The 20,298-nt window shown below is 45.5% G+C and overlaps 1 protein-coding gene across 1 annotated transcript in view; it reads right to left on the bottom strand.

Moving 5' to 3' along the window:
• Positions 1 to 1,614: 1,614 nt before the first annotated feature.
• The window catches only part of LOC124531739 (lysosomal-trafficking regulator), a 71,869-nt gene continuing 53,185 nt past the window's right edge, over positions 1,615 to 20,298 (bottom strand). The window contains exons 18-51 of the mRNA XM_047106251.1: positions 20,058 to 20,112; positions 19,632 to 19,795; positions 18,835 to 18,909; positions 18,624 to 18,741; positions 17,846 to 18,009; positions 17,294 to 17,467; positions 16,561 to 16,716; positions 15,873 to 16,058; positions 14,992 to 15,135; positions 14,124 to 14,464; positions 13,540 to 13,583; positions 13,335 to 13,492; positions 12,703 to 12,927; positions 12,021 to 12,110; positions 11,720 to 11,857; positions 11,534 to 11,649; positions 10,718 to 10,932; positions 10,208 to 10,390; positions 9,927 to 10,123; positions 9,572 to 9,813; positions 8,990 to 9,180; positions 8,770 to 8,913; positions 8,497 to 8,665; positions 7,736 to 7,948; positions 7,067 to 7,328; positions 6,749 to 6,896; positions 6,528 to 6,668; positions 6,242 to 6,456; positions 5,565 to 5,720; positions 4,765 to 4,945; positions 4,133 to 4,296; positions 3,802 to 4,025; positions 3,088 to 3,489; positions 1,615 to 2,644 (exon numbers count right to left, since the gene is read on the bottom strand). Of these exons, the coding sequence (XP_046962207.1) occupies positions 2,512 to 2,644; positions 3,088 to 3,489; positions 3,802 to 4,025; positions 4,133 to 4,296; positions 4,765 to 4,945; positions 5,565 to 5,720; positions 6,242 to 6,456; positions 6,528 to 6,668; positions 6,749 to 6,896; positions 7,067 to 7,328; positions 7,736 to 7,948; positions 8,497 to 8,665; positions 8,770 to 8,913; positions 8,990 to 9,180; positions 9,572 to 9,813; positions 9,927 to 10,123; positions 10,208 to 10,390; positions 10,718 to 10,932; positions 11,534 to 11,649; positions 11,720 to 11,857; positions 12,021 to 12,110; positions 12,703 to 12,927; positions 13,335 to 13,492; positions 13,540 to 13,583; positions 14,124 to 14,464; positions 14,992 to 15,135; positions 15,873 to 16,058; positions 16,561 to 16,716; positions 17,294 to 17,467; positions 17,846 to 18,009; positions 18,624 to 18,741; positions 18,835 to 18,909; positions 19,632 to 19,795; positions 20,058 to 20,112 (5,928 nt within the window). The 3' untranslated portion in view covers positions 1,615 to 2,511. The remainder of the gene's footprint in view (positions 2,645 to 3,087; positions 3,490 to 3,801; positions 4,026 to 4,132; positions 4,297 to 4,764; positions 4,946 to 5,564; positions 5,721 to 6,241; positions 6,457 to 6,527; positions 6,669 to 6,748; positions 6,897 to 7,066; positions 7,329 to 7,735; positions 7,949 to 8,496; positions 8,666 to 8,769; positions 8,914 to 8,989; positions 9,181 to 9,571; positions 9,814 to 9,926; positions 10,124 to 10,207; positions 10,391 to 10,717; positions 10,933 to 11,533; positions 11,650 to 11,719; positions 11,858 to 12,020; positions 12,111 to 12,702; positions 12,928 to 13,334; positions 13,493 to 13,539; positions 13,584 to 14,123; positions 14,465 to 14,991; positions 15,136 to 15,872; positions 16,059 to 16,560; positions 16,717 to 17,293; positions 17,468 to 17,845; positions 18,010 to 18,623; positions 18,742 to 18,834; positions 18,910 to 19,631; positions 19,796 to 20,057; positions 20,113 to 20,298) is intronic.

Genomic DNA, 20,298 nt, shown 5'->3' with positions numbered 1-20,298 from the left:
TCGGTTAATGCTTTTGCTTGCCTGTATATTTTTAATTCGTACATTAACGTACAAAGGCTTTATTTTTAGGGCCTAAATTATTTCTTAAAATTTTAAAAATCTTTAATCACAATAAAAATATACAAATACAGCATTTTGGTCGTTCCTCTTTCTGGTTGCTATTTTGATTTGATGAAAACTCTACAAACCTAAATAAAGTAATCCGAAATATAATTAAAACGTCCATATTATTTTATGATATAATTATTTAGTTTTTAATAAATGCCTTTCAGATTGTATTTTAGTACAAGGTAAGTATAAACTGTGCAATATAATCGCCTAGAGGCTAAACATGGGCTGATAAGCCATTGACGCACAAAATGCTTTGAAGGCTCGAGCCTTGTAAAATACCATCAAGACATCTCTTGGGAACACCCAAGAGATGTCAAGGCGGTTTTGGATGTGGCGAACACTTTCAATAATATTTCCTTTAAGAGTATAAAGGAAGCATTTCGATACAGTGTAATGCTGTTGCTTGTTTTCATGTAATATACGCTACACCACAAGATCGGGTTTCCTCCCAATTCCATGAAGCGTTCGATTTGTTATTTAATTATTCCTATTGGCTAGTGGGTGAGACCTCTGTCACGGCGATTGGATTAACCTTTCAGGAACTTGTCCACATGTTCAATGTCGGAGTTTGATTCACGATGGATCGAATCGTGATGCTGGGCTTGAGCGTCTTTTTTAAAATAACTCAGTTTGTAATCTTAGTTTTGCCAAATTCTCACACATCGATCAGTTAAAGACTTAATAAGACGAAGTTCAAAATTGCTTAATACGACATTCTTATAATTTTACTTGGTGGTAGGGCTTTGTGCAAACCTATCTGGGTAGGTACCACCCAGTCATTATATATTCCGCCAAACAACAGTATCTGGTATTAATGTAACCCGGTTGGGAGGGTGAGTGACCCAGTGTACCTACAGGCTCAAGGGACATACTATTTTAGTTCCCAAGGTTGGTGGCGTATTGGCGATGTAAGGAATAGTTAATATTTTTAACAGCGCAAATATTTAACAACAAATATTTCTTAATGTCTATGGGCGGTGGTGACGACTTACCATTAGGTGGCCCATATGATGTCCGCAAACATATGGCATAAAAAATAACATATCGGATATAAGGGTGCGGATAAAAACAACAACTCTTGTTATATTTTAATATTTATTTGAAACTTTAACAATCAATACTTCAACAGATCGTCATTCATCTGGATTTGAATATCGGCGTGATATAGAATTAAACACATCTGAGGTAATAAGAGTTAATGATCGGGATTTATTCCTCCAGGACAAAGTCTAGAGATACTCTACATTTACAGAATAGGCTGTTTGACTGGTTTTTTAAATCCATTTTATATTATTTAGTAGAGGTTAAGGAACCCAGCAAAAGTTGATTTTTTTATTTCTAGTACATATTTGTCGAAAAATATCATATCATATTTAAATAACGCGCGAAAACGCTACTTGGACAATATGGCTCTGCAAAGGAGTCGGTGACGTCACTTTGCTGTAATTGAATCTGTGGTACATATAGTAGAAAAGCAAGGTTTAAAATTTTTTGGTTTGATTACGATAATTCACAGTTTATTTTTCGCATTGTCAAATAGCCTATTGTCACGTCTTGGTGACATCACAGCTTAGTAGCTCAGATGTATTTAATCCATCAACAAAACATATGCGATACATTTGAGACATCTATATAATTCAATATTTAATTTTCATACTTTAATAATAATAATTAAGTAGTAACTGATCTGAAAGGAATCATATAATTGAGTATTTTTTACAATTATGGGAATGATTCGTATAAAAAAATATATATTCTTAATGTCACTAAAATAACGCCTCATAAAGATGATAACAAAATAATGGACAATACATTCTTATAACCTATCTATTTACATGAAGTATATATATGTATATATTTTTTTACTTATATAATTTAAATCTGTATATGTCCATCAATATTCAAAATACTACAAAATAATTATATAAAGCTTCTTTCTTACAAATATATCGGAAGACACGTTATTGCTAGCAGCTTCTCTAAAGTATTAAATTTCAGCAATTTGGTTAAAACATCTTTATTAATTAAAATATGAAACAAAACAACAAAACAGTAGGGCCAATTACTTAATTGTGAAATAATTATTTCCAAATGTTATCAATATACATATTCTTTATACATTTATTAATATTAAGGCAAGCAGATCGGCACCACGTATACACTTATATGTAATAATAAATCACAATTATTTGGCTTTATAGGAATAATTAACAACTGATTATTTAAATACTCATAAATCATAAATTAAATCCTAACAAGTTAGAGCTATTGGATTAAAATACTTAAATATGAAAATTTGGATGTAGTTCATAATAATTTGCATTATAATTTGTATTGTAAAATTAATGAAATGAGTTATTTACACGCGTAGCAAACTGTCGTCAAGGGTTTTGTTTGGTCTCAGAGCAGCGCCAGCGCGGGAACGATGCGCACGGGGGCGGCGCGCGAGCCGCCGTCCGAGCTCTCCCACGAAACCACCGCGCCTTCCGCGTAGCACGCGAACAGAAGCTGCGAGTCTGAGCTGTACGTCACACTGCAACGAGAAAGCAGACTCGGTATAGTACGACACAAATTAGATGTAGCATCGGAAAATGCAATGGAATGAAAATAAAATCGATTACTGCCGATTTACACGACCAATAGAAATAGCTCCCTATCGCGCCATTCGACGCTATTCGTCGCTATAGATTCACGCGTCAGAGGAAGCAAGTGCATTAAATCGACGCGTCTAATTGACAAATATATTAGGTTATATGATATTACAAGTTATTACGTTTGTGCAAAGATCATATTCGCATGAGAAATAAATATTGATAATTTGGGACAGCGTACTCAATTCGGATGTGATCGGTTTTACGAATTATGCCGATGCGACATCTAAGTTGTGTCGTACTATACATTATTCTCTACAGAGGAGATGGACACTTGTTGTTTCTTTTCAGATGTTGATACAAACGAATCGTATTTGTTACATACCTGAGCACTGGTTGCGGTTTCCCGGGCGGCGGCACGTAGGCGACGGGGCGGAGATCCCAGGAGGAGTAGAGGCGCAGGCCGCCGCTGGCCAGCCCCGCCACGACGCAGTTGACGCTGACGCCCTCGGGCGCGTTGGAGTAGCACACGCACGTCACGGCCTCCGCCACGCGGGCGCTGCCCACGAACTTGCCGTTGACCGTGTGCACGCGCAGCAGGGACTTGTACTTGACGGACGCGTCGCGCTCGTACGCGTCCGCGTCGCCGGCCGGGCCCCGCCCCGCTGCGCCCGCGCTGCACGCCGGCGGCTCGTGCACGGTGGCCACGTCGCTCAGGGTTTCGCTGACTGCGACGCAGCGCACGGGTAGCATGTCGCGGTTCGGCAGCGTGCGGATGTATGTTAACCTGCGAGGATTAACACGATACTTTAGCAAAAGGTCAATTTTATACGATTATAAAACGATTCATTTATCATTCATAGAAAACATGATACGTGAATTATTAATTTCGGGATCTTTACCATGTTTTTTATTTTTGTTCGGTGGAGCTCGATATTTCGACATTGTCTACGAATGTCTTGTTCACGAGAAAAGTCTCGTAATAAAAAACATGGTAAATATCCCGAAATTAATAACTTTAATAACAAAAATAACCATGTTAATTTAAAATCCTATATGATACGTGAGCATTGATCAAGAAATAAATAGTCATATTCACTCGTTAAGATCCCAAAGAACGATGAGGCCGTCGACGCTAGCAGTCACGAGCAGGCTGGCACGCGGACACAGCACGACGTCGACTATGGGCGCACTGTGCGCATGCAAGGCGTGCGCGGTGACGCGGGCGCCGGCGCGCAGGGCCAGCACTCGGCCCGACGACAGCCCTAGCGCTCCCGACGCGCCCCAACCGCCTCCACCGCTCCACCCGCAGGCTGCCGTCACCTGAATAGTCATTATATTTAGTGTCGAAGATAGATTTGACAGGTTTTTCTCGCATTGTTGCACATATTGTTGTTAGTGTATGTAAAATCCCATCAGTTCCTAGGTACCTGGTCGAGTGCAGGAAGATGCAGCAGAGGCACAGGAGGCGAGTCTCTTCGGCGCCGAAGACGCACCACACCATCCGAGTGTCCCCAGGTAACCACACACAGTGACTCGCTGCTGCCACTCCCACCGCTGCCGTTGCCTTCGTTACCCGAACACGACCACTCGTCTATAAGGAATCGTACACGATTGTAAGGGAGTAAACAAAAAAACAGTTTACTGCATTTCTATAATAAAATGCCACAGACATTTTTAACTTTGCCGTCTCGTAAATTCAAATCGTTTATAAAAAATACATTGGTGAAAAAGGCGTATTATTCGATACAAGATTTTGTAGATGATAAAAAAGCGTGGAATTAATACCTGTTGACTTCCAGGCAGGATATATTAATTTAATAATTGTATTAACTAACATGACTGTATTTTTTTAAATGTTGAAAAAGAGTAACTACTGAGTTTCTTGCCGGTTCTTTTCGGTAGAATCTACTTTCCGAACCGGTGGTAGCTTCACTTAATTTTTAAATGACGATTCAAAAGTGCTTGTAAAAGCCCGCTTTAATAAAGTATACTATGATTTTGATTTTGGTGCTTTTTTGCATATAGTATAATATTATAATAACTGAAAAGTATCACTAACCGCGCAGCACGAGCAGCGCGGTGGCGCGCGAGCACACGGCCACTGCGCGCGGCGCGGGCAGCACCTGCAGGCGCGCGCCGCCCGCGCACACGCGCCGCGCCGCCAGCGCCGGCAGCGCGCGCTCCGGCGAGCCGCAGTAGCGCCCCCAGCGCGCGCCCGCCACGCCCGCCCACACCGCCGGCTGCGGGGAGAGCCGCGTTCAACAACAACAACAACAACAACAGCCTGTAAATTCCCACTGCTGGGCTAAAGGCCTCCTCTCCCTTTGAGGAGAAGGTTTGGAACATATTCCAGCACGCTGTTCCAATGCGGGTTGGTGGAATACACATGTGGCAGAATTCTATGAAATTTGTCACATGCAGGTTTCCTCACGATGTTTTCCTTCACCGCTGAGCACGAGATGAATTATAAAAACAAATTAAGCACATGAATCAGCGGTGCTTGCCTGGATTTGAACCCGCAATCATCGGTTAAGATGCACGCGTTCTAACCCCTGGGCCATCTCGACTCGACGCGAGAGCCGCGTTAGAACCACGGAAACCTTTTTAGCGTGTAGGCTATTGAGGTACTGAGGCATATAATATTCAGAGACGGATCCAGGTATGAGGCAAGCCAATACTCAAAGACCGAAGGAATAATATATTTTTTATTTACGACATGTCACAATTGTTTGAGTACCCTGTTCTGACTGACTGATTAATGTATTATAATGATCTAACAATAAATTGTTATGATTTCGTCATGCCAAATATGGAGTACAACTAAAAAGGCGATGTGCTGACGGCACACCTGTCACTCACCCGGTCGCTGGGCCGCGGCGCCAGGTCGGTGGCGCGGTGCGGGTGCGGCGCGCGCAGCAGCTGCCGCGGCGCCTGCCCGTACGTGCGCACCATGGCCGCCGCCGCCGTGCGGTCCACTTCGTCCTCCAGGGACGACGGGTCGAAGCCGTAGTAGGTCTGCGATATAAGACATCCGTCACGATCACCCACTACTCTAATTCTAGTAGTCGACTCAATATGCAAGTATAGACTTCATACCCATACTGGACACAGACATTGCATTATTTACGGCCGGAATTATTTTAAGACATGGACGATCTCCATGGTCGAGTGGTGTGTACACCGGTTTTCATGGGTACGCCACTCTGAGGTCCCGGGTTCGATTCCCGGCCGAGACCATGTAGATTACCATGACCATGTAGATTACCATTAGTTTTCTATGTTGTCTTGGGTCTGGGTGTTTGTGGTACTGTCGTTACTTCTGATTTCCATAACACAAGTGCTTCAGCTAATTACATTGGGGTCAGAGTAATGTATGTGATGTTGTTTCATATTTATTATTTATTTATTTATTTGAAATAGCAACTGAAATTACTTTCTGAGGTATCTTCGAAATATGATATTGCAATCGACGATAGTAAGCGCACATGTGTCATAATGTGTTTAATTTGGCAAAGCGATCATCAGTCGAGACTCACGCAGGCGGGGAAAACGTTGATCGCGTCGACGGCGGCCTGGCCGGTCTGCTTGTATCCGAACACGAGGTCGATCCACAGCGGCAGGCGCTCGGACACGTAGGGCGCCTCGAGCGCCTGGCGGTGCACGAGCGTGAAGAGGCGCGCGTCGGCCGCCCACTGCGGCAACTCCACGTCGTCCACGCGCGCGCCGCACTGCCGCACGCCCAGCTCCAACCCTGAGGGGACTCACGTTAGCACAGTCCACTCGGCGCTCGGCCCGCCGAGGACCTTTAACTCGTTATAATACCTTCGTTGTTGTAGAACAGTTCGGGCAAATAGAAGAGTTCCGGAATGAGCTCCTTGACGTCCGTCGGCGAGTCGTTGGTGATGAGTCGCCACGTGGTCGCCAGCGAGTGGAATGTCCGGTCGGGCATATCGAAGTTATTATCTGTGCAAGAGTAAACGTTGTTAAAGACTTGTATTAAATTTATCTGTAAGTGATCCCAGTGACGTTAACTATCGTTCTACCTTGGTAGTTAAGGAACAGTTCTGTAAAAGGTGGTAGTCGAACGAGGTAGTGGAGGACGCCGCCCGAGTTGGAGTACAGCGACGCGTAGTGATGCGGCTGACGAGACAGCAGCGGACTGCAGCCTTCTCTCCTGGCCGCTTTTAGATCCTGAAATATTACGTATACAAATTTTCTAGCTATAAAAAATTACTATGATGGAACTACGAAATTAATACATTTCTATCAATATGTCAATTGTGGTAAAGCTATAGGACCGGAATTATCCTTATATGAGACTAAAAGTCCTTGAAAAGTATTATTATTGAAATAGGACTCACGTTGTAAGTATTAATATAATGCTGCTCTCTATTCTTATTCTGTACAGCCATGGGTTTACTGAGATCACGGAAGGAGGTCGGATCCGTAAGGTCGAGTATCTTGGACGCATAGTCAGCAATGATAAAAGGCAAGACCGGATACTGCATTAGGTCATTGTAGGAGCGGCCCGCCAACCCGTTGAGAATCATCAGGTACTCCCAGTTAGTGATGGCACCGACGCGCCACTGGTTCATAGCCTCCGTCAAACTCTCCTGCTCCGTTCTAGGGAAAAGCAGAATTGAAATATTGCCAAAATAGAAGCTCCACTAAAAGCGTTCAAAATGCCTCTGTTGCCAAATTTAAGAAAATTATTAAGGAACGCTTGTGTGCAAAAGGTTATTATACAATTAATGAGTTTATGATCGACAGCACACCTTGGGAATGAAACGATCGCCTCCTGGCTATTTCATCTCATATTAAATTGTTTATTTATATAATACATAAGACAAACAAAAAAAAAAAAAAACCCGCTGAGTTTCTTTCGCCGGTTCCTCTCAGGTCAGGTTATTTTCTTTCCAAACCGGTGGTAGTGTTTCAATTGACCATCAATAAGAAAGTGTAATGCTTCTATATTGAATAAAGATATTTGAGTTTGAGTTTGAGTTAAATGCACCGAAAAGTAGCGCTACCTGTTGGGTAAGTGCGCGCGCTGCAGGTGCTGCAGGAAGGCGGCGCGCTCGCTGGTGTCGGCGAAGGCGAGCAGTAGTGCGCGGCCGCAGCACAGGAACAGCTCCAGCGCGCGCTCCTGCAGGCACCAGCGCCGCGTGGCCACGCGCAGCACGCCGCCCAGCGACCAGCTGGCCGCGCCGCCGCACTCCTCCTCCGGCACGAAGTGGATGCAGCTGCCGGGTGTTACATACTTGAAACCTCGAATCGACTCTCCGTACGGATAATTTAATTTTGTAATTCCTGTCTTCGAGTTGAGTCGAGATGGCCCAGTGGTTAGAACGCGTGCATCTTAACCGATGATTGCGGGTTCAAACCCAGGCAAGCACTGCTGATTTATGTGCTTAATTGGTCTTTATAATTCATCTTGTGCTCAGCGGTGAAGGAAAACATCATGAGGAAACCTGCATGTGACAAATTTCATAGAAATTCTGCCACATGTGTATTCCACCAACCCGCATTGGAACAGCGTGGTGGAATATGTTCCAAACCTTCTCCTCAAAGGGAGAGGAGGCCTTTAGCCCAGCAGTGGGAATATACAGGCTGTTGTTGTTTTGTTGTTGTTGTTGTCTTCGAGATTGGATATTATTTGCCATAACTTTGTACTTCAACATTAGCAGTCGATCTACATTGTGAACAAGTGTAGCTCGACATTCGATACTATTCTGTATTCATTTCGATCGAGAAATCGAAGCCAGTCATGTTACTGATATTGTGATTTTACCGGTCCGTAAGCAGCAGCTCGCCGCTGATCTCGCTGTCCACGCTGACCCGCACCACGCGCGCCATGTAGGCGACGGTTTCGCTGAGCGCCAGCTGCGCCGCCAGCGCGCCGCGCGCGTCCGCGCCGCCCGCCAGCACGCTGTGCAGGGGGCTCGGGTAGCTCGCGCTCTCTGCCCACCAGCAACATTATAATCCATTAATATGAGCGACATGCATTATCCAACTAACAATATGAATCGATCGTGCTAGTAAACGGTAGTCGGCAAATGCTCACCGGATTTATATTTGTGAGGTGGCTGGAAACAACGGGATGGTATCCTTAGGTGCGCACGTCGCAAGCGCACGCGCACTCGGCCGGGCCCCTCCGTGCTGTCGAGCTGCCACGCGGCCGGGTACCCGCGAGGATCGTGCCACACGCCTGAAGTGAATACCAATAGTTTAACCTCCCATGTGACTATTAGCCGGGTAGACGAGGTCATTGGCGACGCTCGCACCTCTCTCGTGCGTGTGTGCGTCGATGATGGTCTGCCAGCGCGCGGCGGCGGCGGCGGCCAGCGCGTGCGCGCGGCGCAGCTGCTCCAGGAAGGCCTTGCGCTCCGCGTTTTGCGCCTCCACCACGCGCCGCGTGGCGCTCATGGCGGCCTCCGTCACCGTCCGCGCCAGCGCCTCCTTGCCGAACACGGACCTGCGAGCGTACAAATAGAGTAGTACAAATATCCGAAGGAATTTCGAAGTCGTTTCTTGGTGGTAGGGCTTTGTGCGAGCCCGTCTGGGTAGGTACCACCCACTCATCAGTTATTCTACCGCCAAATAACAGTAGTCAGTATTGTTGTGTTCCGGTTTGAAGGGTGAGTGAGCCAGTGTAACTACAGGCACAAGGGACATAACATCTTAGTTCCCAAGGTTAGTGGCGCAGTGACGATGTAAGGAATAGTTAATATTTCTCACAGCGTCATTGTCTATGGGTGATGGTGACCACTTACCATCAGGTGGCCCATATGCTCGTCCGCCAACCTATACCATAAAAAAATAAAAAAAATAAAAAGTCGTGGCTCCGGCGATCGAGCGTTACTGACTTTCCGATGGCGGCTCGCAGCCTCGGGGCGCCCGCGTGCCGGGCCCAGCGCAGCTGGTCGTCGAGCAGCAGCCGCTCGGCCTCGGCGGGCAGGGCCTCGCCTCTCACGCGCTCGGCGAGCTCTGCCTGCGACCCGACCGCCCAGTCGCGAGCCCAGTCCGTTATGGCGAGTTCGACGCTCGGTCCGCCCGCTTCGGCCTCGAGGTGCACGTGTTGTATCAGCGTGAGCAAGTATACCGACAGCTGTGCACGCAAAATATCAGAATTTAGAAGAAAACAAGTACTAGGTTGATGATGGTTTCTGGAATATTTATTTACATTAATGTCCTCATTAATTTTATAGAACGCTGTGGTACCTTCCGTAACGTAGGCGGATCCCGGTAGTTGCCGGCCAACAGGTGCAGCGCGTGTGCGGGCGCGGCGTACAGCGCTCGCAGCAGTCGCGGCTGCAGAGGGCGCGCCGCGGGCGCCGGGCTGGCCGCCCACCAGAACAGCGTATTCAGCGTTGCGCCACTCTCCGCGCCGCTCGCTCCGCTACCGGTACCGGTTACAGCTGTCAAGAAACATTTGTATTAGTTATCGAAGGTTATACGAATGCTACACAGCTGTATATCGTTAGGCAATCGAAATATTTTACCATTGAGCAACGTAGCCAGCAATCTATCAAAGAAGTCCGCATCGGGCTGCAGGGGTGCGTTCGGCGGTCGAGTGGTGAAGAAGGTGGCGGCTCGCGACAGAACTGACGCCAGCCGCGCCGCCGTCTCCGCGGCCTCTGAGCGGCCCGCGCGAGCGCCCAGCCCGCCCTCCACAGACGACAGCACTGGGTGGCGACAGAGGAAGGTACTATTTTTAATGACTGTGTTTATTTCACTTTCTAATTATTTTCATCTATAAAACGTCGATGAAAAAGGCGAGAAGAACCGATATTCATTTAGAGTTCTTAGTTTGAAATATAACTTGATCTAGAGTTTTTAAACCAGCTCTGAAAACTAACCAAATCTCTATCAACTTTGGAGCAAAGTGTCATAATACTACTCCTAATTGTATTAGTTACAAACAATTTCTTTCAAAGTTACTCGTAGATTTGTGAACTGAATTTACTATATTCCTCATGTGGCCCGTGATACAAATTGTGGGCTGCACCGACCCGTGCTGAAGTAGCCGGTGTAGCGCGGCTGCTGGCGTCGCGTCAGGTCCTGCAGGCGGCGCTCCAGGTAGTCGAGCTGCGCGCCGAACAGCGCCACCTGCGCGCCACGCGCCGCACGCTGCACGCCCGCGCGCGCCGCGCCCTCGCACTCCACGAAGCGCAGCATGTTGTGCATGTCCGCTATCGCCTGCTTCGCGACACACACGAACGATTTACTTTATAACCGACTAGCGGTCGCCCGCGGCTTCGCCCGCGTAGATAACGATTCATAATCAGTCTTCTAATATCCCTACTGCTAAGGCACGGTCACATTTGAAGAATTACTGCAACCGGCGCTTGGATCTATTGTGATAAACCTCAAATTCGTGATCACAACACCTCAGCCAGACCAACATCAGCCACGAATCTGATGAAGTTCTTAGGGTCGGAGACCATTATATCCTCTAAGGACCGGAGTTAGAACATTTTATAGTTCTATCTTTTATAGTTTAGGCATCATATGGAAAAAAATAACATTTTTGGCCACCCAAAATATCTTACGGAACCCTATTTTTTTCAAAATAAAATTTAGCCTATGTTATGCGGGATTAATTTAGCTTTCGAATGGTGAAAGAATTTTTAAAATCGGTCCAGTAGTTTTTGCGCCTATTCATTACATCCAAACAAACAAAGTTTTCCTCTTTATAATATTAGTGTAGATTCGGCCCCTCGCTAAAAGCGTCAACATCTAGCTAGCCGGCGAGACGACGAACCCTCACCTGTGTGCCACGATTTCCATTTAGAATTTTAACGGCGATCCTGCAGAGGAGGTCGTACAGGTCCTCCAGGAGGAGGTCTCGTCCCTCGAAATCGCCCTCCTCCTGCCCGACGGCACGGATGGATCGCACTACCACCTCCACGACGGCTACCTCGTTTAGTGCTTTCAACGACGACTGCAAGAGAAAGATACACCGTGTGACATTGAAACGCTAATGCTGGGCGTCGCGGGCGGCGGGCGCGTACCTTATCCACAAGGCGGCGCAGCAGCGCGGCGATGTTGTGCGCGAGCGGCGCGTCTGCGCGTGCGCAGCGCGGCAGTAGCGCCAGTAGGGGCGCGGCGCGTGCCGTCGCCTCTTCGTCTAGCGTCGCCCAAATTTGCTCCTGTTCAGAAAATTAAAAATATAACATAATTAATTATAAATATAAAAAAATAAATTATATAGCTTAAATTATGTTCAAAAATATGTATCTTCGTCTTGTTTTTTGACTAATTGCAAGTCTGCATAGTTACATACAAGATATTATTATACTTCAAAATATTTACGTCTAGTTGATCTTCCAGGGGAACATCACAGCCGGTGAGGAGAACTGCACACGCTGTGGCCAGCTCCCACGAACATTGGTACAGAGAAATCTGTAGTCGTCAAACATCATAACATCAAAGTCAGTCTGTATATTACAGAATTATATCTTAAACGTTTGAAATATTTCTAAATTATGATTAACTGGTAAGACTATTTAAGTGATTATTCAGTACAGGAGGGGTAACATATTGATCAATGAGTACAGGCAAGCTTTTTTTGTTCCAGGAACATCCAGCACTTTAAGGATAAAGTGCTAGATAATACAGTGAGGAGCACCTGCTATAGCAATGTTAATAATTTAATGGCAATTGGTTTTGGATGGAATCAAGATGGCCCAGAGGTAAGAACGCGTGCATCTTAACCGATGATTGCGGGTTCAAACCCAGGCAAGCACCACTGATTCATGTGCTTAATTTGTCTTTATAATTCATCTCGTGCTCAGCGGTGAAGGAAAACATCGTGAGGAAACCTGCATGTGACAAATTTCATAGAAATTCTGCGACATTTGTATTCCACCAATCCGCATTGGAACAGCGTGGTGAAATATGTTCCAAAACTTCTCCTTAAAGGGAGAAGAGGCCTTTAGCCCAGCAGTGGGAATTTACAGGTGGTTGTTGTTGTTGGTTTTGCATTGGCGCGCACCTGGTTGGCGAGCAGCGGCAGGCAGCGCGGCGGCAGCGCGGCGGCGGCGGCGGCGCGCACGAGGGCGGCGCGCACGCCCGCGTCGCCGTGGTTGGCGAGCACGACCAGCGTGTCGGGCGCCAGCCCCGCCGCGCCCGCCGGCAGCGAGCGCAGCGCGTCGCGCAGCAGCAGCAGCAGCCCCTCGCACGCGCGCCAGCCCGGCTCCGCGCCCGTGCGCACGCGCCGCTGTCAAAGCACAAATACGTCCACATGTAACCTGCTATCTTCTCTATTTATGAATTAGCGCTGACGAGAGATCAAAAGAGCTGAGATGGCCCGGTGGTTAGAACGCGTGAATCTTAACCGATGATCGTGAGTTCAAATCCAGGCAAGCACCACTATATATATGTGCTTAATTTGTGTTTATAATTCATCTCGTGCTCGGCGGTGAAGGAAAACATCGTGAGGAAACCTGCATGCGTCTAATTTCGTCGAAATTCTGCCACATGTGCATTCCACCAACCCGCATTGGAACGGCGTGGTGGAATATGTTCGAAACCCTCTCCTTAACGGAAGAGCCTTTCTCAGCAGTGGGAAATTTACGGGCTGTTACTTTACTTTTTTTTAGAGATCAAACGGCTAAATCTGGATACCTGCTGGTATATGCCACCGGCGTACAGCTGATCGGCGGCGCCCGGTTCCGTGGGTGACGGTACGTCATCAATTTTCTCCTTTCCTGTATTGTCGTCTATTTGTTCAGAGCTCACCTCTGAAAAGAAACTATCAATTACAATCTGAACTTGTTGAGTATTTGGCGTTTAAAATATAAGTCATGAATTCCATTAATGTTTCACTTACCGGAAACTTCTTCAGAGTTTTCTAAAGTCGAAGCTTGCTTTTGTCTGAAATTAAATGGCTACATAATTAATTGGAATTCTGATTTGTAAATAAGACCCATTAGTATTAGTAAACCCATTTACAGTCACCCATTCGCATTCACATATAGTTAGGTTATTGTGACATAGTATTTTAATGTTTTATATTTAATATTGGCAATCGGAATAAACCGTCCAGAAACAAGTAACATTTCCCTATAAAATGAACGTTTCCTTAGTGTCTTTACAACATTGTGATTTAAATTTCTCATAGGAGATTCAGGTCAGCTGTAGTCTTCTGATGATGACAAATAGGTTTATTTATTTATTAGGTTTGCGAGCAGTTGTTACATTTTGCTGATAGAATTTATTAATTTACATACTAATTACATTCTAAATGTACAACTATATTAAAGCAAACACGACATGTACGATTAATATATACACCCTGTTTAAGTGATTCTAATTTGACAAAAATGTAAAAAATGATCACATGGTAGGAAAAATTATAGGTTTCAGGTTTAATAAGATGTTTGTTACACAACAATATAAATAAGATTTTCTTACCTGCTCTCTTTGATCTGCGTGTTTATCAATCCCTTCATTTGCTTGGTGGAGTCTGCGCTCGTGGTGCTTTCGGGGTCGGTCTTGTCGCTCTCCGTGTCCCTATTCTGAACGATCTCCCTCAAGTCGCTGAGATGGTTTTCGACCGCCACGTCCTCGTTCGAGACGCTGGACGAACTCGATCGCTCCATAGTGTCGTACAGTCCTCGGTTGTCGGTGGACTTCGTCGATTTCCTGCGCTTGTTGATAAAGTTCAGGAAGTTGAAGTCGCTCGTCTCCGGCGTATCGGCCGTCAGTAGGAAATAGAAGTTGGCCCGGGAATGCGTAACGAATGTGTCGCTGGCCTACAACAATAGTAAAATTTTTTATGCTTTTTTATTTTTTTTATTACATTTTTAATCTATTTTTTTTCAAAATCAAAATAAAAATCAATTTATTCAAGTAAACTTCACAAAGAAGCGTTTTTGAATCGTCAACAATTAAATACTACCACCGTTTCGGAAAGCAGCTTCTAGCGAGAAGAAACGGCAAGATACTCGCATTTTATAGACTTGCTGACAAATTAAGATCAGCATCATCATAAGGCATATTTGGCAGAGCAAGCCCAACGGTCTATAGGCTTCTTCTATTTCTTATTCGAGTACTGACAAATTAACGTCAGCCTCATCATAAGTCATATTTGACAGAGCAAGCCCGACGCTCTATAGGCTTCTTCTATTTCTTATTCGAGTACTGACAAATTAACGTCAGCCTCATCATAAGTCATATTTGACAGAGCAAGCCCAACGCTCTATAGGTTTCTTCTATTTTTTATTCCAGTATTAGGTCATACCAGATAGCAATAAAAATCAACGTAGCGTCAGTATCGCACCTGGTGCATGAGCAGTAGGAAGTCGGCGAGAAGAGCCAGGTGCGGCAGCGGCGGCGGACTGCCCAGCAGCGCGCGCAGCAGCGACACCAACCGCGCGCTCGCCGCGCCGCCCAGCGCCGCGCGCGACGAATTCAGGAACCTCTCCTGCGTCAATACAATATTTTACTGTCGCTTTGGACAAACGACATCTAAGACCGAGGGTATACGATCGGTACTATGTACCTTATAAATTTGACAAAAAAAAAAATAACAGAAAAAAAAGACCCGCTGAGTTTCTTTCGCCGGTTCTTCTCAGGTCAGGGTGTTCCTTTTTCCGAAACGGTGGTAGTGTTTATTTGACAATCAATAAGTAAGTGTAATGCTTTTTTAATAATAATAATAATATTCTTTATTGTACACCAAGACAAGTATAACACACAGGAAATAAATATAAGAAAATAAAGCATGGCACAAAAGGCGGCCTTATCGCTAAAAACGATCTCTTCCAGGCAACCTTGGGGCAGAGGAAATGGTCTATTAAAGGCATAGGTGTACAATTTTTATAAATGGAATATTCAATATACATACATAAGAGTATATTTGTGCATACAAAAATAAATAGATATATACACACAGGCATACATATATAATCAATAAATATATAAATAATATATAAACTAATCGATAAATACATATAAAGAAATATTTATATAATACCAGGTTACATTTCTAGGAAATGTTTCTTGACAGCTTTTTTAAAAACTGGCAGTGATTGTGCACGTCTAATGGACAGCGGTAGGGAGTTCCAAAGACGGGATGCTTGAACAGTAAAGGATTTGCTATAAAAATTTGATTCCTTTATATTGAATAAAGGAATTTGAGTTTGAGTTTGAGTTCGGTACCTTGCAGGCGTGTAGCAGGTGTCGCAGCAGGTCGACCCTGCAGGCCTGGTAGTGGTTGAAGGCGGCGTGCGGGTGCGCGGGGCGCAGCAGCGCGCCCAGCGCCGCCAGCGCCAGCAGCCACGCCGAGCCGCGCTGGCGCCCGCCCGCCTCCGCGCCCGCGCCCGGGCTCTCCTCCCACACCACTTCCTGAGACGAGAGTTGGGATTCAATTCTTGTTTTACATACAGTGGGCTTAAAAGGAATTCGATTAAAAGCAATCTATTTTGTCTTTTTTTCGTCAATCTTTGATCTTGTGATACTTATAACTTATGTGACTTGAAATCAAGCTATTGGTAAGGAATATCTATTATTTATATTTGCTTAAGTTATAATAATAAATAATAATAAATATGAGACAACATCACATACATTACTCTGATCCCAATGTAAGAAGCTGAAGCACTTGTGTTATGGAAATCAGAAGTAACGACGGTACCACAAACACCCAAGACAACATAGAAAACTAATGGTAATCTACATCGACTCGGCCGGGAATCGAACCCGGGACCTCAGAGTGGCGTACCCATGAAGACCGGTGTACACACCACTCGACCACGGAGGTCGTCAGATCACTCCATAGTTCACAAAATTGACAGTATTACATTTTTATTGAATATGAGGAATATTTATAAATTTTTAGTAACTATACCTCATCGGAGTCGAAATGTCTCCAAGCCCGCATGAGCAGCAGAATCAATCGCGGCTCCACTAGTATACTGTCGTTGCGTACGAGAAGCGTCACCGCGCTACCGGCGCTCCCGCTCGGCAGGAGGATGGGAATGCTGCACGCTTCGTCTAGAATAACCTGGTCGTATACGAGTATGAGCGGTTAGGAAAGCGGCGAGACATCTACACTAATATTATAAAGAGGAAAACTTTGTTTGTTTGGTTGTAATGAATAGGCTCAAAAACTACTGGACCGATTTTATAAAATCTTTCACCATTCGCTAAATTAATCCCGCATAACATAGGCTAAATTTTATTTTGAAAAAAAAAAATAGGGTTCCGTAAGATATTTTGAGTTTTTCAGACAAAAAAGGAAAAAAATCTACCAAAAAAGTTGATTTTTTTCGTATGATGCCTAAACTATAAAAGATAGAACTATAAAATGTTCTAACTCCGGTCCTTAGAGGGCATAATGGGCTCCGACCCTAAGAACCTCATCAGATTCGTGGCTGATGTTGGTCTGGCTGAGGTGTTGTGATCACGAATTTGAGATCACAATAGATCCAAGCGCCGGTTGCAGTAGTTCTTCAAATGTGACCATGCCTCAGCAGTAGGGATATTAGAAGACTGATTATGAACCGTTATCTACGCGGGCGAAGACGCGGGCTAGTTAGATATAAGAATGTGAACGTGGTCGGGACGTCCGCGGCGCTGACCTTGAGCATGTGGTGCGTGACGCGGCAGGCGGGCGCCGCCAGCACGGGCAGCAGCAGGTCGAGCGCGCCGCCCGCGTGCAGCTGCGCGCTCAGCCGCGCGTCCGCGCCGCACGCGCGCAGCAGCACCGCCAGCGCGCAAGCCTGCTCCTCCGCGCTGCCGTCCAGCTCCACCGCCTGACACACTTTGCTTTATTTATCTCACATACAAGTCGATCGAATTTTTCTTTTGTATAATTATTTTTTTTTATGTTATAGGTTGGCGGACGAGCATATGGGCCACCTGATAAGTGGTCACCATCACCCATAGACAATGACGCTGTGACAAATATTAACTATTCCTTACATCGTCACTGCGCCACTAACCTTGGGAACTAAGATGTTATGTCCCTTGTGCCTGTAGTTCATGCCTCACTCACCCTTCAAACCGGAACACAATAATACTGACTACTGTTATTTGGCGGTAGAATAACTGATGAGTGGGTGGTACCTACCCGGACGGGCTCGCACACAAATATTGAACGAACGGAAGTAAGTTGTTATAAAGGTGGTCACCCTTGCGAAGAGGTAGAGCAGGAGGTCGGGCCCGCCGAGCGCCAGCAGCGCGGGCGCCACGCCGCGGTGCGCGCTGACGCGCGGCGCGCCGGCCCAGCGCACGCGCAGCGCCTCGGGCGCCTCGCCGCCGCCGCCGCCGCCGCTCGACGCGCGCCCGCCGAACACTGACACGATAATGCTACTCGATCGAAGTCTTATATTTCCACTATTGTCTTCGAAATATACTTTGAGTATTCAAGTAAGGGGTTGTCCATTAATCACGTGATCTTTTTTTAGCATTTTTTAACTCCCCCCTCCCCCATTGGTGATACGTAGTGAGGTTTAAGACCCCCCCCTCCCCCTTCTCAACATCACGTGTATTTTTAGTACCTACAACGAATCTTAAAATTTTCTGAATATTATCTTAACTTAAATACAGGTATAAACTATAATCTTATTTTATTCTGACCATATTTGTTTAAAAATCGCGAATTAGACAAAAAATAAATACACGAGATATCTTACTACACCCCCCCTCCCCCTTGTGTTATTTTCGTGATTTTTATCAAACCCCTCCCCCCCTTTCAAGCCTCACGTGATTAATGGACAACCCCTAATCGGAGACGTCGTGCACAACATTTTAAAGAGAGAAGAGGTATTCATGGAATTCCTAAGGTCATCATATCGCTATCGGGGCGATGAACTCCGTAATCTCCGTCTCGTTTTATAGCCACAGTGTATATAGGATATTTATTTTGGTTTGTATTTTAATATATCATCGCGAATATCAAAGTCTAACCTGTCGGCCCCGATGGAGCTTGATGGTAGAGATTCATGGTGTCCGGGGCGTGGGGGTAAAACGTCAGTAGCAGGTTCTCGTGCAACTCGCGTAGGGTTTGACTCGAAATTTCATACACCTAGATAAGATTAGACATATGACTATATTTATCAAAACAAACTTTGGATAAAAATGACGTATCATATCGAATATAAATATATGTATATCTTACCGAATCCCAGTCGATATTTAACTCCAAGAGATCAGGCGTAATAATTGACGGGAAGTGTGCGGATTCGCATGGAATCTGAAATTTTATAACAATTAATCGGTATCGAAAATAAGAATCTTCAAGTCAAATAAAATCAAACTCCTTTATTCAATACAGAAGCATTAACCCTAACTTAAATCCATACAAATAAATAATATCGGAGTGTCTGTTTGTAATATTAAAATAACCGCTGTCTGCTACATGCATTTGTCTTTATATACGGTATACATACCAAAACACACATTTTTAGAATTTTTGTCTGTCTGTCTGTCTGTTCCGGGTAATCTCTGGAACGGTTGGGCCGATTTGAACAGGACTTTCATTGGCGGGTAGGTAATGTACTGAGGCGTAACTTAGGCTACTTTTTATACGCAAATAATACAAAGTTTTGGAAATATAAGCGCCCAACTTAAGTTGATCTCTTTCTGATATGGTTGTCGATATGAATTGGGGGTCAGCTTATACTGGTACTTAATCGGGTGTATGTTGCGTTGCGTTTTGCAAATTTCCCACGCCACGCGTACGTCGTCGTCGTATAATTGTAGAAGTTTATAATGTGATGTCGTAAGTAAACAAATTCTGTAGTATGTTTAGTATCAGTATTGCACCCGTGCGAAGCAGGGGCGGGTCGCTAGTTATTAATAATTTTTACCCTTTTAAAAATATATATACTATAGAGTTATTATTATAAGTACTAATTTGAAAACTATAATGTTTGTCTGTAAATGAATGCGGCGGCTAGTCGCAGCGTGCGGTACCTGGCAGGGCAGGTCGGGCCCGTGCGCGGCGAGGTGCAGCGCGGCGGCGGCGCTGAGCGCGGGCGAGCGGAACACGCGCGCGCCGCCCACGTGCAGCGCGCCCGCGCGCCCGCCCGCCTGCCCCAGCACCGCCGAGCTCGGCGTCGCCTTGCGCACCAGGATACCTGCACACACACACACACACACGTCACATCGTATCGGTCCGGGCTGCCCACCAACACACACACACGTCACATCGTATCGGTCCGGGCTGCCCACCAACACACACACACGTCACATCGTATCGGTCCGGGCTGCCCACCAACACACACACACGTCACATCGTATCGGTCCGGGCTGCCCACCAACACACACACACACACACACACACGTCACATCGTATCGGTCCGGGCTGCCCACCAATCACGATCCGACGCGAGATATTACCTTGTAGCGGTAGCGACAGCGTTTCGCACTCTCGTCCATCCACGTAGATTGTGACCTGCAGACGATAAGTTACTTAGTTCATTTAGTTAGGGGCTACTCATTTAGGTAAGACGATTTAAAGGGGGCCATGTCATATGTTTTCTTACAAGGGGGTGGGAAGGAGTTTCGATAGTTCTTACGTTAGATAAAAAAAGAGAGAAAGTTCAAATTATTTGAAAAAACAGTGAAATTACAATTTAAT

The sequence above is a fragment of the Vanessa cardui genome, chromosome 8 (assembly GCF_905220365.1).
Source record: "Vanessa cardui chromosome 8, ilVanCard2.1, whole genome shotgun sequence".
In the NCBI taxonomy this organism is placed as follows: domain Eukaryota; kingdom Metazoa; phylum Arthropoda; class Insecta; order Lepidoptera; family Nymphalidae; genus Vanessa; species Vanessa cardui.
This window is presented reverse-complemented; position numbering and strand designations above follow the sequence as displayed.